This window comes from Hakea prostrata, chromosome 7 (assembly GCF_041222555.1).
Source record: "Hakea prostrata isolate BN-2017 chromosome 7, UWA_Hpros_2, whole genome shotgun sequence".
Lineage (NCBI taxonomy): Eukaryota > Viridiplantae > Streptophyta > Magnoliopsida > Proteales > Proteaceae > Hakea > Hakea prostrata.
This window is the reverse complement of record NC_142606.1, coordinates 15,033,013-15,047,833: the sequence shown is the minus strand read 5'-3', so window position 1 is coordinate 15,047,833 and position 14,821 is coordinate 15,033,013. Positions and strand designations below refer to the sequence as shown.

At 36.5% G+C, this 14,821-nt stretch overlaps 4 protein-coding genes across 4 annotated transcripts; all 4 read left to right on the top strand.

The window, feature by feature from the left end:
• The first annotated feature begins 1,652 nt into the window (after positions 1–1,652).
• Positions 1,653–2,202, top strand: LOC149010078 (malonyl-coenzyme A:anthocyanin 3-O-glucoside-6''-O-malonyltransferase-like). The gene is made up of 2 exons (XM_089162394.1): positions 1,653–1,656; positions 1,775–2,202. Exons 1-2 carry the CDS (start codon positions 1,653–1,655, stop codon positions 2,200–2,202), a joined length of 432 nt encoding a protein of 143 aa, XP_089018520.1.
• Positions 2,203–4,921: 2,719 nt separating this feature from the next.
• On the top strand, positions 4,922–6,428 carry LOC149010077 (anthocyanin 5-aromatic acyltransferase-like). Its single transcript, XM_089162114.1, has one exon. The coding sequence runs from the start codon at positions 4,954–4,956 to the stop codon at positions 6,400–6,402; it is 1,449 nt and encodes a 482-aa protein (XP_089018240.1). The 5' UTR covers positions 4,922–4,953; the 3' UTR covers positions 6,403–6,428.
• Positions 6,429–7,188: 760 nt separating this feature from the next.
• Positions 7,189–10,578, top strand: LOC149010076 (serine carboxypeptidase-like 45). The gene is made up of 10 exons (XM_089162115.1): positions 7,189–7,657; positions 7,762–7,863; positions 7,969–8,064; positions 8,401–8,493; positions 8,573–8,649; positions 8,820–9,104; positions 9,198–9,325; positions 9,541–9,633; positions 9,888–10,005; positions 10,202–10,578. The coding sequence occupies exons 1-10, from the start codon at positions 7,408–7,410 to the stop codon at positions 10,349–10,351; spliced, it is 1,392 nt and encodes a 463-aa protein (XP_089018241.1). The 5' UTR covers positions 7,189–7,407; the 3' UTR covers positions 10,352–10,578.
• Positions 10,579–11,649: 1,071 nt separating this feature from the next.
• On the top strand, positions 11,650–13,333 carry LOC149010075 (salutaridine reductase-like). Its single transcript, XM_089162869.1, has 5 exons — positions 11,650–11,726; positions 11,835–12,078; positions 12,206–12,283; positions 12,598–12,777; positions 12,977–13,333. The coding sequence occupies exons 1-5, from the start codon at positions 11,692–11,694 to the stop codon at positions 13,331–13,333; spliced, it is 894 nt and encodes a 297-aa protein (XP_089018995.1). The 5' UTR covers positions 11,650–11,691.
• The last annotated feature ends 1,488 nt before the right edge of the window (positions 13,334–14,821 follow it).

The following is a 14,821-nucleotide window of genomic DNA, read 5'->3' as shown; positions in this document are numbered from 1 at the left end:
ATTATATTAAGGAGTAGGCCCACATATATTTTACAAAAATAGGTAAATAATTGATAATGATACTTTTTTTTAAACAAGATATAGATAAATTATAGCATCAGTAAAAAATAATAATAAATAAATAAATAACATGACTTCAACCCTAAAAAGTAAGTTACAAACCAATTTTTTTTTTAGGTAACAAATGCAAACAATTGGTAGTTAATTACCTTACTAACTATAGACATTTTATTTACAATATAAAATTAAAAAATAAAAATTGCTAAAGAAATAAAGAAAAATATAAAATCAAATAAAGAATAACAAAAAAATGAAAAAAAGAGAAATGTATGCTTCTCTCAAGTCTCAAGCTTGTCTTTCACCGTTTCAATTGTCATGTCTTTACTCTCTCACCTTATCTAGTCCGTAAGCATTTAAAATTCAAATCCATCTTTTACGTTGTCCTTGTTCTCTCACATTGTCTTGTCTTCATTAATTTTTTTTTACTTTTTTAAATGAATTAATAAAGTAATAACTAATAAGTATGGAGTCCAACGAAACTCAGGTCAAATCATCAAATGTCGTCGAAATTTTAGCGATATTTCGGGGTTTTAACAACCACCAAAACCTGACTTGTCCCCAAAATTTTGTAGTTATAAGTCCCATAAGTAGACTAGTTCCAATGTAGTTGGAAGTCGAGATGTAACCTTGGAATTGAGTGGAATCACGCCTGAACCTTATTTACTAAAGTAGTTGTAACTCTCTCTACAGAATAACAAATGATCCACCGTTTGTTAGATTGAAAAATAGACTTACTTTTTTTTTAAGTAGCCTTTACTCAACATGGTTAAATGTATAACCGATAAACTTATCTTATTCTTAGTATAAGGTTTTTTTTTCTAAAGTGTCTCTCTTACAAGTCACGTAAAAGTCTTATAAACTATCATAACATAGCGGATAAATTAGAGAAAGATTTCCTGAATAGTAATCAATTACATCTATTATCATTCAGAAAAAATAATAACAAATACCCCTTTAGATATTAAGAATTGAGATTTTACACTTTTACCTAAAAGAAAAAAATTAAAAATTAAGGTTAAATGATGACGTCACTACTGAGGAAAATTCAATAGAACAACTTTACCCTTCCTTACTCATGCATTTTTTATAATACTAATTTCAACTTTGAGTTTTTATTTTTAACTCCCAATATTTAATAATCAAAATACTTAAAATTTTAAAAAATAAAATTACTTAAGTACCCTTGTTTGGAAAATACCCCTTTTCACCCATCTACTTACTTCACCGGGCTGAAATCACCCACCCGCCCCATCCAGCAGAAACCTACCGCCCACCCCAAACCTTCTGCCATAAACATTTCTGCAGCACCCCCTGCTGCTTGTGCAATTTCATACCAAAAAACCATCCCCCGATCGAATTCGTGGGCGCTTAATATTGCTTCTAACCCATCACACTTGAGACCAGAATCTAACAATGGTGGAATCCTGCATGCTTGATCCTTCCATCCAAATTCAAAATCTCCCCTCCACTGAATTTTCTTAAGGGGTAATGGGATAGCACTGATTCAAGGAAAAATTCAGGGACGACAACAAGCCTTCAACGATATCAATCATGGTGTGAAGCTCATACTCCACCTCTTGCTCTACAATTTCATGGGTAGCTTTCACCTGTACCAACCCTAAACCATAACTTTAACCAGCCGGTAAAAACTATTTTTTCTTCCACAGAAGTTTCTCGCTTCTCTGTTGATTTGATTTAAAGAGGGAACCATTAGTGAAGGTACTCGACCGATGCAAGGTTGCTCCACCAACAGGTACTGTTCCGGCAGCGGTTGCAGATATCCCTCTCACCTTCTTTGACCTACTGTGGTTGCCATTGCCACCACCTCAAATCCTCTACTTCTACGACTACCCCTACTCACCTACACTTTTCACTCGATCTCTTCTTCCCCAGATCAAGCTTTCACTTTCTTGCACCCTCATCCATTTCTACCCTCTTGCTGGAAATCTCTCATGGCCTTATGATTCCGACAAACCCATAATCCGTTACGTCGCCGGCGACGCAGTCGCCTTAATCATCGCCGAGTCTGAGGCCGATTTCAAGTCTCTCTCTAGCGACCATCCAAGAGATGTAACTGAGTCGCACCCCTTTGTTCCACACCTGCCAGCATCTGGACCAGTTGTTCCAGTTCTTGCACTGTGACTTACACTCTTCCCAAATTCCAGTTTTTCCATTGGAATCACACATAGCCATTCCATCACTGATGGTAGAGCAACCAGGGGTGGAACCAGAATTCAATATTGGGGGCTGAAGAATAGAATCCAGATTGTGAAAGCACCAATGGTTTTTTGCTATACATATTGTATGGGTCCTTAAGATCCATTGAGAATCTCCACATATGAATTATTTTATTATATTAAGGAATAAACTCACATATATTTTGTAGGGCTACACATATTTGATAAAAATAAGTAAATTATTGTTAATGATAGTTTTTTTCAACAAGATATAGATAAATTAAAGCATCAGTACCAAAAAAAAAAAAAAAAAAAAAAAAACTTCAACCTTAAAATGTCAGATGCAAACCAAATTTTTTTTTTTAAGATAAGAAATGCAACCAATGGTACTTAGTTACCTTACTAACTATAGACATTTTATTTATAATAAAAATTAAATAATAAAAATTATAGACAAAATAAAAAAACAAAAAATATAAAATTAAATAAAAAAATTTTAAAAAAAACAATAAATAAATTAAGAAATAAAAAGAGTACCTAATTGTGTTACAACTTTTATTTATTTGAGTTTTTATTTGGTAATACAAATGCTACAATGCAGTCAGAGGGAAGACTGTATTCTCTAAAAGTGTAATTTTTTATGAGAATTTGTTTCCATCTAAAAAATCTTCCCATGAATCATCATCTTCTACAGCACCGGCATCTTCCTTATGGCCGGCGACGCCTCTGGTCGTGTTTAATTCCCTCTTCACACTTTGGTGGGTCAGCTACAGTTGGAAGGAAGACAAAAATGAGTGCATTGTGATAATAGGCCCACTCAAGTTAATGGGTCAGCTTCTTTTAGTGGGCCTGAAATTGATAATGGACTTGGACCGTCTTTAATTGTTTCTTCTAATGAACCGGTTGGTTCAACTCATGATGTTGTTGATGAGTCTTACAGACCGGATCTTCCATCACTTGTTTCCAGTCATGCAAAACAACCCGTAAATGGGGCTATTTTTGCTTTATGTTGATTTGAATGAGTGATAATATGTCTTAGTCAATCCTGTCAATTATGTTCGTATGAAACATATAGAGATAGATTTCCATTTCATCTGTGTTATAGTGGCAAATGGGAGTACTCTTCTTGTGCGGCATCTCTCTACTCATAATTAATCAACCTGCCTACATCCTTACTAAGAATCAAGTAGTTTCTTGGTTTCATCTACTACACTCTAAACTCGATCAAGCTACTCTGTAGTCCATTGACTTCGTAGGAGGGTGTTAGGAGTAATGACTAGTAGATCTATGTATTTCTCTATTATTATGATGGGTCTTATTTAGTAAACAAATCATCTAATAAATCTTCATGAAAACATACATAAACGAATCATTCTTCAAACTTGGAAAGAAAAAAAATCAAGAAGGATATAATTTTATGATGAAACTTATTTTAAATCTCAACTAATTTTTTTTTATGTCTTTTTCACCTTTCTCTAAAAGTTTTTTATTATTAGAGAAGCGGGAAAAAAAAGAGTGACAAATATAAAGAATAACCTCCTCAACAACAGGAGAGAGAGAAAAAATCAACTACTCAATAAAAAACACAAAACTAGAATCTAAATTATGGTAGAGCTATGCTTTTCTATGTAATTCAGGCCATGATACACAACAGCTATCTTGATATTTGTTATGCTCTTTCACCCAAAGTGGTAAAATTAAAATACATTTGTTTCTCTATAGCAATATCCCACCTTCTCAAAGATCCTTAATAATTGATATGATAGATATGTTTTATCCACATAAAGATAAGTTACATATGAACTAATTATTGGATTGTAATCCATATCCAGATAAAGTCATTAAACAGTAGATAACAAATTAAGAGAGGTGTAGGAGTTAAACGTAATACTTTTCTCCATAAAGCTACTTCTTGGAACGCACTTGGCTTAATTTTATCATGGACAGGATAAGCTTTACGCCGCGATTATAATCCAATCTCTTTAGAGGAATTAATGGAGTTTCTAATGGGGGACACAAAGATCTGACTCTAACTGTGTTTATATTTGCCAACAACATAGATATGGCCAGCCACCTAGCAATGCTCTTCTACTGCTAAAAAAAATAATTTATCCGATAAGATTCTATAAACCTGATCCGTTCACATTTAGGTGGCCAGTGCTTACTTATCACCAACCACCCACTTTGAATTGAGTTGCTACCTCATTTGAACAATTCAAGTTGTTCACTTTATTTTCCAAGGGTGGTTTTTGGCCACTGAGCTCTTCTATAATTGGAAAGGAAAACTAAGTTGTAAACGCGTCTCTTTGCATTGGTGGGCTGCGCGCTGTGAGTCGCTGACCCCCACACTTAAGTGTGTTAGGCTTTGGCACTGTTCTCTGCAGCTGTTCCACCGACAATCGTGTTCTGCTACTTTCAGAAATGGCGGCCTGAACTGGACCACATAAATAGCCCTCTCTCTCTATTCCTTATCTCTTATTAGTATTATTTAATTATATTTTTCTTTAGAAGTCATAAAGTTAGGTCTGTTTTGGATATGGGTCTTGATCAGTCGGGTGATACGCATTACATCAACGTGCAAATTCTTCTTTTCTGTATGAACCCGAAGGTTTCAGACTTTCAGTGCTGGTTGTGTTTATTTATATAAGACAATGCATTCAATGCCCGTTAAGGCACTTGTTTACTCTTCTGCTTAGATCTCCTTCAGTTTAGTTTCATGGCGCCATGCAAAGAAGTCAAGCTGCTCGAGCAGTGCCAAGTAGCTCCACCTTCAGGTTCTGTTCCTTCTGGGATCTCCCATTTCCCTCTCACCTTCTTTGATCAACTCTGGTTACCATTGCCACCTCCACAAATCCTCTTCTTCTATGACTATCCCTACCCAACAGCTCAATTCATCCAATCTCTCCTTCCCCATATCAAACTCTCTCTCTCTCGCACCCTTATCCACTTCTACCCTCTTGCAGGGAAGCTTTCATGGCCTCATGATTCCCCCAGACCCATAGTCTGCTACACCTCCGGTGACTCACTATCACTTACCATAGCTGAGTCTGAAGCTCATGACTTCAACTCTCTCTCCGGCGACCATGCAAGACAGGTTAATGAATCCCACCTTCTTGTCCCTCACTTGCAGTCTTCTGGACCAGTTCTTCCATTGCTAGCAATCCAAATCACAGTCTTCCCAAATTCAGGTTTCTCCGTTGGAACCACCACTAACCATTCCTTCATTGATGGTAGGGCATATGCCCACTTCATGGTGACATGGGCTTTGATTTCCAGGTTGGGAGATGCATGCAATAATCACCCACTTCCCTATTTGGACAGGACTGTAATCAAGGACCCAAGTGGCATTGAGAAGGAATACCTGAACGAGTTAGACCCATTTTTTGGGCCTGAATCAGTGTCTGGAAATAGATGCTTAAAAGTGATGGATATCAAGCCTGAACCAGATATGTTTAGAGCTACATTTGAACTGAATCCAACAAACCTTAAAGCACTGAAGAATTGGATCCTGCAGGCTCAACGCAACAAAGTGATGGGATTCCCTACAAGAGCTTCTAAGGGTGGTGAGTTCTACCAAAATCAACCGATTCACGTTTCTACCTATGTGGCAACTTGCGCTTTCCTTTGGGTTTGCTTGCTTAAAGCCGAGTCTGAAGCTGAGTCAATGGCTGACAGCAACATGACTCACAGTCGGACTCGGTTTGTGGTCAACGTGGACTGTAGGGGGAGGTTGGAGCCACAGATCCCAGCAACATATTTTGGGAATTGTATAAGACCTTTTGTGGTTGTTGGAGAGAGAAGTGATCTGTTAAGAGAAGATGGACTTGTTGTGGCAACAGATTTGATAGGAGAAGCGATTCGGGAACTGGATAAAGGAGTTCTGAGAGGTCTTGAGAATGGTATTTCAGACTTACTGACTGTAGAAGCTGGGCGAGTCATTGCAGCTGCTGGGTCACCAAGGTTTGGACTCTATGGGTTGGATTATGGGTGGGGAAGGCCAAAGAAGATGGAATTTGTATCAAATGATCAAACGGGATCTATATTTATGAAAGAGAGCCGTCATTTAGATGGAGGAGTTGAGATTGATTTGGCTCTCAAAAAGAGAGAAATGGATGTCTTTGCTTCACTGTTTGTCAATGAGCTGAAGAGCCTCAAGGCTCTTTGATTTGTAAATCTGAAGTTTCAATTTTTAGAATCTCTCAGTTCTGATGTCCTTTATTAGAGTACTAAAACATAACTTTAAAATTCTGTTTCATATTGGAAATTGGAATTACGTGCTTTGTGGGCTGGGCTTGGTAAATCAAGTCTCAAATCCGCTGTGCTTTGTGGGCCGGGCTGGGCTTTCTGCTCAATATGATGCATTTTCTTTGAAAGTCGTAAGATACTAAAAAGTCTACTAACTCAAAGTAGGGATCAAATTCTTCTCATCCATTTCTACCTTCTTGTGAAAATCTTTATGGCGTCAAGGATTCTAATGAAAATCACAATGCACCCAACTCTAGTGACTCTTTTCAAGCCTAAGAATTTTCATTTTTTCAGTAAAAAGGATGTAAGATTTTTTTTTTTTTCTTTTTTTTGGATAAACTCAGAAACAAAAAGATCTGAGATTCATATATAAGATACCTCCTTAGTTGTATAATGTTTTCTTACCAAGATAAAATATTTAAAACAGTTTCTCTCGGCAAAAATCTATATATCTCCAAATTCTAAAAGATGAACTCTCATGAAATCATTATTGCAGGAGGGGAGATGATAAAAACTCATACTTCTTAGTGAAAAAGAAAAAGAAAAAAAAAATCTCCCATGTAATCAATAAATCTTGGGCATGCTTTTTGAAAGATCAGAAATGATATTTTAGGTCCCACATTTTCTATCCTTTTCATCACGCCAATCAGGTGCTAAGGTGGTGGGTGCGCGCACCAGAAAAAGAAAGCCATCGATAGCGCCGAATTGTCCCGTGTTGTGCACTTGTGCTGGAATTTGTTTGGATAGACGCTTCAGGTGTCCTATATTCTTCAATCCATAAAATGAATTCATATTGGATCTAGAATTTTTAGATCTTGATTGATGTCCTTGACTCTCTGTTCTTGACTCTGTTCTCTGTTGTATATTACATGTCACTACTGACTGGTCCAGAAAAAAAAACTCTCTTATCTCAAGAGGTGAAGCCATGAAGTTTCCCCTATGGGTAGCCATTATTGTAGTTGTTGCAGGACTACTCACATCAGCTGAGATCCTAGTAACTTCCTCTTCTGAGGCTGATAGAATCAGTGAGTTGCCCGGACAACCAAAAGTCAGTTTCCAGCAGTTCTCAGGATACATCATTGTAGATGAAAGGCAAGAGAGAGCTCTATTCTACTACTTTGTTGAGGCAGAAACAGACCCAGCTTCAAAACCTCTTGTTGTTTGGTTCAATGGTGGTATGATGAGATTCCTCCTTCACTGGATCATCTACCTACCTTAGATTTCTAATTTATATCATGATGGTGGTCATAATATTTTCTGGGTTTAATTCTCCTTTTAGGGCCTGGTTGTTCTTCTATTGGAGTAGGGGCTTTCTCTGAGCATGGACCTTTCAGACCAAGTGGTGACATATTGGTCAGAAACGAGTATAGCTGGAACAAAGGTGTCAAATTCTTCTTCCTTTCTTTCTTTTTTTCCTGCTTGGCTTGATAGATAGGGGATCTAGATAAAGAATTTGCTTGACTTTTATCTTAACTTTTGTTTACAGAAGCAAATATGTTGCATGTTGAGTCACCAGCAGGTGTTGGATTTTCATATTCTACCAATGCTTCCTACTACACGATGGTGGACGATGAGATGACTGGTATGACAGAAAATTCAGAAATGCTAACTTAAGAAAAAAATTTTCTACAACCATTTGAGCCAGGAGGATTGAATACTACTAAAAAATTTTGTTGGGCTAGAAGCAGGCATACATTGCCATTTAGGTTCAGGTTTTGAACTGAACAATTTTTGCAGTTTCAATATATGCTGATTCAATCAATTTTCTGCTCTTTTATCTTACTTATTGACTGTGATTCAGGGGATTTGAGTTTCAATTACAGTTCTTTTTTTATGTGTACTGATTCTTTTGTACTGTGTGTTTATGCACTTTGCATCTCCTGTGTTCTGATAGATTTGTTTTCTTTCTGTTTCTAAGCCAAAGACAATCTCAGGTTCCTCAAGGGCTGGTTCCTCAAGTTTCCAGAATATAAGAATAGCGATCTCTTCATCACTGGAGAAAGCTATGCTGGTATTATTTAAGTTATCAATCTTCTTGTCATCAGACAGAGGATATTACAGATAAACTGCTAAATTTCTTCTATTACCAGGTCATTATGTTCCACAACTTGCACTTCTCATTGTTCAGTCAGAGCAGGAGGAGAGGTTCAATCTGAAAGGCATATCTGTGAGCTCCATGACCACACTTCTAGCCAAAACCTGAAGACTGTTGCTTATTTGCTTGATTCATTCTTTATTAACACCCCCACCCCCAAAAACAAAAAACAAAAAAAAAACACACACACACAAGGAGTGATATATTGCTTGAACTGAACAGTATATTTTTCAATATTTCAGCTGGGTAATCCTCTCTTGGAATACAATACTGACTTCAATTCAGTGGCTTTATATTTCTGGTCACATGGTTTGATATCAGACTCAACATACATTGCCTTCACTACAATTTGTAACAACTCTCGCATCCAAAGTGAGCTTTTCAGAGGCAATATTTCCCCTGTTTGTGCTGGAGTTGCAGAGCAAGTGAATGCGGAAATTACTCGTGAATACGTTGATTTATATGATGTTACACTTGATGTCTGTCTATCATCCATTGAATCACAATCAAAGGCTCTAATTCAATCGGTGAGCTCAATCACTTTCATTTCTTATTCAAAGATTTATTTACCTATTTGCTCTCCTGTTTGCATCATATCTTGAGGCATTTTGATCTTACAGCAATATGAAGATAAAATTGATGTCTGCGTAGATGATGAAACACGTAACTATTTAAACCGGAACGACGTTCAAAAGGCTCTCCATGCTCTCCTTGTGGGTGTCACCACCACATGGAGCCCTTGCAGCAAGTATGTATCTCTTCTCATATAATCAAGTTTGCTACAAAATTAAAATCAGGATTACAGGCAACCATAACCAGTATGTAAATGCCAACATTGCAAACTACATGCCTGATTTAGTGAGATACTTTAGTGTCCTATTTTGTTTAAAAGAGTTTTCTACAAATTCACATTTGATGACTTCTGCAATCTAGTAATTATAGTGACAAGTATGTTGCTTCTAGTGTTGTTCAATACCAGATGCTTGACTTGGAGATACCAACAATTCATATCCTTGGGTCACTTATCAGATCTGGGATTCGAGTAATGGTTTACAGGTAAGTTCTTAAGCCACACATACTGATTTATGTTATTTCCTCTTGAATATCATGTTTTGTTTCAACATCAGTTCTACCCACGAGCAGCTTGGCTGCCATGAGGAAAATGTCTACTTGAGGGATGTAAAAACACTCCTAAAAGTCACTCTGCTTCAAATCTTCAATCATTACATTGCTTTGATTGCATTCATGATCTTTTTTGATGAATAATAAGGGTTTTCTTGGAGCTAATTATAAATTAATGGCCATTACAGTGGAGATCAAGATTCTGTTATACCATTAACGGGGAGTCGAACATTGATCCACAAGTTAGCAGATGAGTTGGGATTGAACACAACTGTGTCTTACCGAGCTTGGTTCTCACAAAAACAGGTTAGTCTTTCAAGGGAATTGCTCATTTTCTTCATTCACTTGCTGTCTATATAAGATTTTCTTGTTATTGAGATAGTAAAGTCAAAACCCCAGAACTTATCAAGTAAATTTATTGCTGCACATCATGAATCTCATCAAGCGTGCTAGAATTTTTGTGTATGGTGTTGTTACAGAATACTGTTGGTTGTCTTTTCAGGTAGGTGGATGGACACAAGTGTATGGCAATATCTTATCCTTTGCCACTATTAAAGGTGCTTCTCATAAAGCTCCATTCTCACAGCCAGAGAGATCTCTTGCAGTGTTCAGTTCATTTCTTGAAGGCAAACCATTACCAGAAGCATTCTAAATTTAAAATAAACCCATTGACAGAACTTGGAAATGATTTAATCATGTTGGTAAAATGTCATTATTTATTTTTCCAAATTTGTATGTTGGCATCCCTTGTAAGACTCAGGTTCTTTTCTTCTTAGGTCATCCATATTAAAATGTTCTAATATATCCTTCAAATTTTGTGTTATCCATAGCCTCTTCCAAGACATGGATATATACTCTACCAATACAGCAAGCCTTCTCCCAAATTCTTTTTCACTGACCCAAAAAAAGAAAAAGAAAAAAAAATACACGAAAAAGTGAAGATTATGAAAATAGCATTTCAAACACTCAATGAAATTAACCTATCTTGTGTTGCTATACCCCCAAATCATCATAAAATTATAGCATGGAGTAATTAATACAAAGAAAGAAAGTCCTTAAAATATCATCTTAATGGTTTTCACATTTGGGATTAAAGATGTGACTAGGTGAATCATTGATGAATGAAGCCAATCTAATTAAATAAGTATACTCCATGATACTATCAACCAAATTGGTTGGCAACCAATAAACTTGCAAGAAGGTTAAATTGAAAAATAAAGCATCGAATCAGGCATTGAAAATTGATTTAATGGAGAAGAAGTATAAACGGCTATGTATTAATATAGAATCACATTAAGTCCGCAATGGTCTCTTTCATAAAAACTAAATTAATAGCTAGCTTCATGCATTGCTTTACGAACATATCATAAAAATGCAGCTTCAAACATGCAAATGACAAATGAGGAGTTTTTAATGGAAAACCATGCTACCCTGTGTAATTTTTTGAGTTTATTTTAAGTGTTTTCTGTAAAATGAAACAAAATAAAATAAAAACATATCATGAAGGACAATTTTTTTATTTTTTATTTTTTAATTTTTTTTTGAGTCTAAGAAAAGTATTGCCTCAGTGCCTCTTGGTTCTTCATACGATTGCTACCACGGAGAACAACCCTTCAAAGACCCAAAAATATATATATTATTGACGTTTTCTTATACACATGCAGCTGAGGAAAAAGACAAATAGCAAAGCGATACCAAATGATTTGCTGGGATTGCACCCAAAAAGAAATTAAGAAGTAAAAAGAATTCTGCGAATATAGTTTATCTTTGTTTTATTCCAAATCCATTGCAGCACTATGCACAACTTAGATGGCAAAGACCTAAATCATGTCAAAACCAACTGATGGAGCATGCTTAATGCTCTTTCTTCTGTATTAATTTGTCTTGAAAACGTCAGCACCTGTGCTTGCTATAAATACATGAATCCATTCAGTCCAAACAGACTTTTACCTTGAACTTGCTCAGCTCATCTGAAGTACTCACTCCATTCAAATGGCAGAAGCCAACACAAATTTTGCAACGAAGAGGTAATTAATCTCAAGCTCTTCTGGTTAATGGGTTTCTAAAGATACTAATTTAAGGCTTCAAATCCAGATTTAAACACTCCATCTATCTCTTTCTTATATATATCTCAGGTTGGCAGTCGTAACAGGAGCTTACAAAGGAATTGGACTTGATATATGTCGACAGTTAGCCTCCAATGGTGTGAAAGTGGTGTTGACAGCCAGAGATGCCAAGAAGGGTTTTGAAGCTGTTGAGAAGCTACAAAAGTCTGGAATATCTGATATGGTTTTTCATCAACTTGATGTGATGGACACTTCTAGTATTTCTTCCCTGGCTGATTTCATCAAAACCCAGTTTGGGAAGCTTGACATCTTGGTAATGTTTTACAATCAATCTATAATTATCCATTTTCCGCCCTCTTAACTGTGACTGAGAATTGCACAAACTACCAATCTGTAGAAATTCTGGAATATTGATTGAATTGAGCTAGAACTAATTGCAGGTGAACAACGCAGCAATTGCTGGAGCCACTTTAGATGATGATGGTTATAAAACCCTGCAGTCGGTGGATGGTCAGCCTGTAAGTCTTTGGCTCTTTGCTTTTTATTTAAAAACCGAAATGATCTTTGGCTTCTCCATGGGTAGATTAAACCCAGAGAATCTCCAATATTTATATATCGACGGTTGGTCGTTTTCTATTTCCCAATTTTTGGTGCATGCTGGGATTGATATTGATCTTGAGATGGGTATGGATGCTTCATAACATGGCAAAACCAAGGATTCAAATCTGATAATTCTTTGCAGCAGCAACCTGCACTTAATTTTTTTTTTTTTTTTTTTTTGGGGGGGGGTGAAAAGAAAACTAAACTAAATGCCCTTAAATATGAATTGCAGCCACTGGAAAGACTAGCAAAATGCAAGGAGTTAGTGAGGCAAACTCCTGAGCTAGCAAAAGAATGTCTGCAAGCGAACTACTATGGAGCCAAAAAGGTGACTGAAGCACTTCTTCCACTACTTCAGTTGTCTGATTCGCCAAGAATTGTCAATGTTTCTTCTTCTGCTGGCAAATTACAGGTATGGACCATGAAGCATTAATCCTGTTTTTGCATGAATTAATTTGCCTTCCTTTTGGGTATCCTGATTTCTCAAGCAACCCAAACACAATTCATTGACAACAAATAAGCAATTGGAAGAGAGAAAGTAGAATGGTTCCATGTTAACTTCTGAGAAATTAAAAGAGACTCTCTCTTTTGCTCCTTTTTTTCTCTGCCAGAATGCCCCTCATGCTTTGGCTAAAGAAATGCTAAGTGACGTAGATGCACTCACAGAAAAGAGAGTGGATGAGGCACTGAACCTGTTTCTACAGGATTTCAAAGGTGAAACCCAAGGCTGGCCTGCATATAACATGTCCAAAGCAGCTATGAATGCCTACACAAGAATCCTGGCAAAGAAGTACCCCCAATTCCGTATAAATTGCGTCTGTCCTGGTTTTGTCAAAACTGAGATTAACTTCAACACTGGCTACTTTACCGTTGAAGAAGGTGCAGCAGGTCCTGTAAAGTTGGCTTTGTTGCCCAGTGATGGCCCAACTGGTCTGTTCTTTTTCCAGAAGGAAGTGTCATCCTTCTGATTTAAACTAAAACATTATTATATACTCAGAGAGAACAAAAATTGGAGCTGTATACAGAACAAAAATCCTATCTGTATCCATTCTGTTTGAAATAAATTTTGAAGGTTTTTTTTTTTCTGTTTGAAATAAATTTAGAAGGTTTTTTTTTTTTTTTGGGGGGGGTGTGGGGATTCTTAATACTTTTAAAATTACAAATTAACACAAATAACCTTCAAATTTCCAACTATCCAGCAAGCTTAACAAACTAGGAGCAAAATCATGATTCATGAAAAAATCAGCTTTCTCAGATTCAGACATGGCACGATTTATCCCAGACAAGTTCCTATGACTCAAATTTCAACCAATTTGCATAAGTTAAGCCCAGCAACCCAAGAATTTTCCAGAAAAAGGATATCAATATAAAAGGTTACTCATTGCTTAGTTTTGAGGAAAAACTCAAAGAAGAGACTAGACAAGGTAAACCAACTAAGTCATGCTTTGAATGTTGGAAAGTTAGACAAGTTTAGCAGATCACACCAGAGATGCAAAATATCCTGCCAAAGAAAGTTCAGAACTGGAAGTTGAAAGATGAGTTTTATTTGCTCTTCGGTGGTGGTGGTTTTGGGAGAGAGGTTAATTTTGGGGAAAAACTCAAAGAAAAGAATAGACAAAGTAAACCAACTAAGCTATATTTCAAATTAGCAGATGACACCAGAGATACAAAATAACCTGCCAAAGACTGTTCAAAACTGGACGTTTGACTTTGAAAGAGAAGAGTGTTGTGGGGTGGGGGGGTGAAGAAAAAGGTAAACTGACATGAATTACCTAAGAAAAGACGGAGGTGAGACATTTTCGCTGTTTGGTTAAGGGGATTGGCACTTCAAATAGTTTCCTAGGAATCCACCATTGAAAGGCATTCTGTAGGACTTGTTGGTATCGATAAGAAATTAAAAGTATACTGTTGGTGCAATCACTATGACTAGTTCAATCTTATCGAACTCCCAGTGTATACATGTCAATGAGTAAAGTACAAGTGAAGGCATGCAGCCTTGAAAGGCTCCAGAGGCACATCTGATCAGTTCTAAAGGACTATCAAGATGCTTACCCCCTCCTCGCATCCCCCCCCCCAAAAAAAAAAAAAAAGAGAAAGAAACTTCCAACACAATAATAGAAGGGGAACATGTATTATGGTTTTAGCTCAATAATATGACTATTATAATATATGAATCCATTCTGTAATGATAAAGTTGTAGTCATGGCACAAGCTGCAAGAGGTATGCTTGCAATAGCCCCATCCCGTGTGAAATATCAAAGAAAATACAAATTAAATCATGCTGATTAAGGTTTCATTACAAGCAATAACTGAGTCTCCAGTTTGAATGGTTTACCAAAAAACCAAAAACATTCAGCATATTACCTTGTAGTTCCTTTGAAGTTAAATAATCCTAAATGGGCAAAAGAACACTACAAAGTTCCCTTTGCTCATCTGAATCTGTATCTTGATAATCA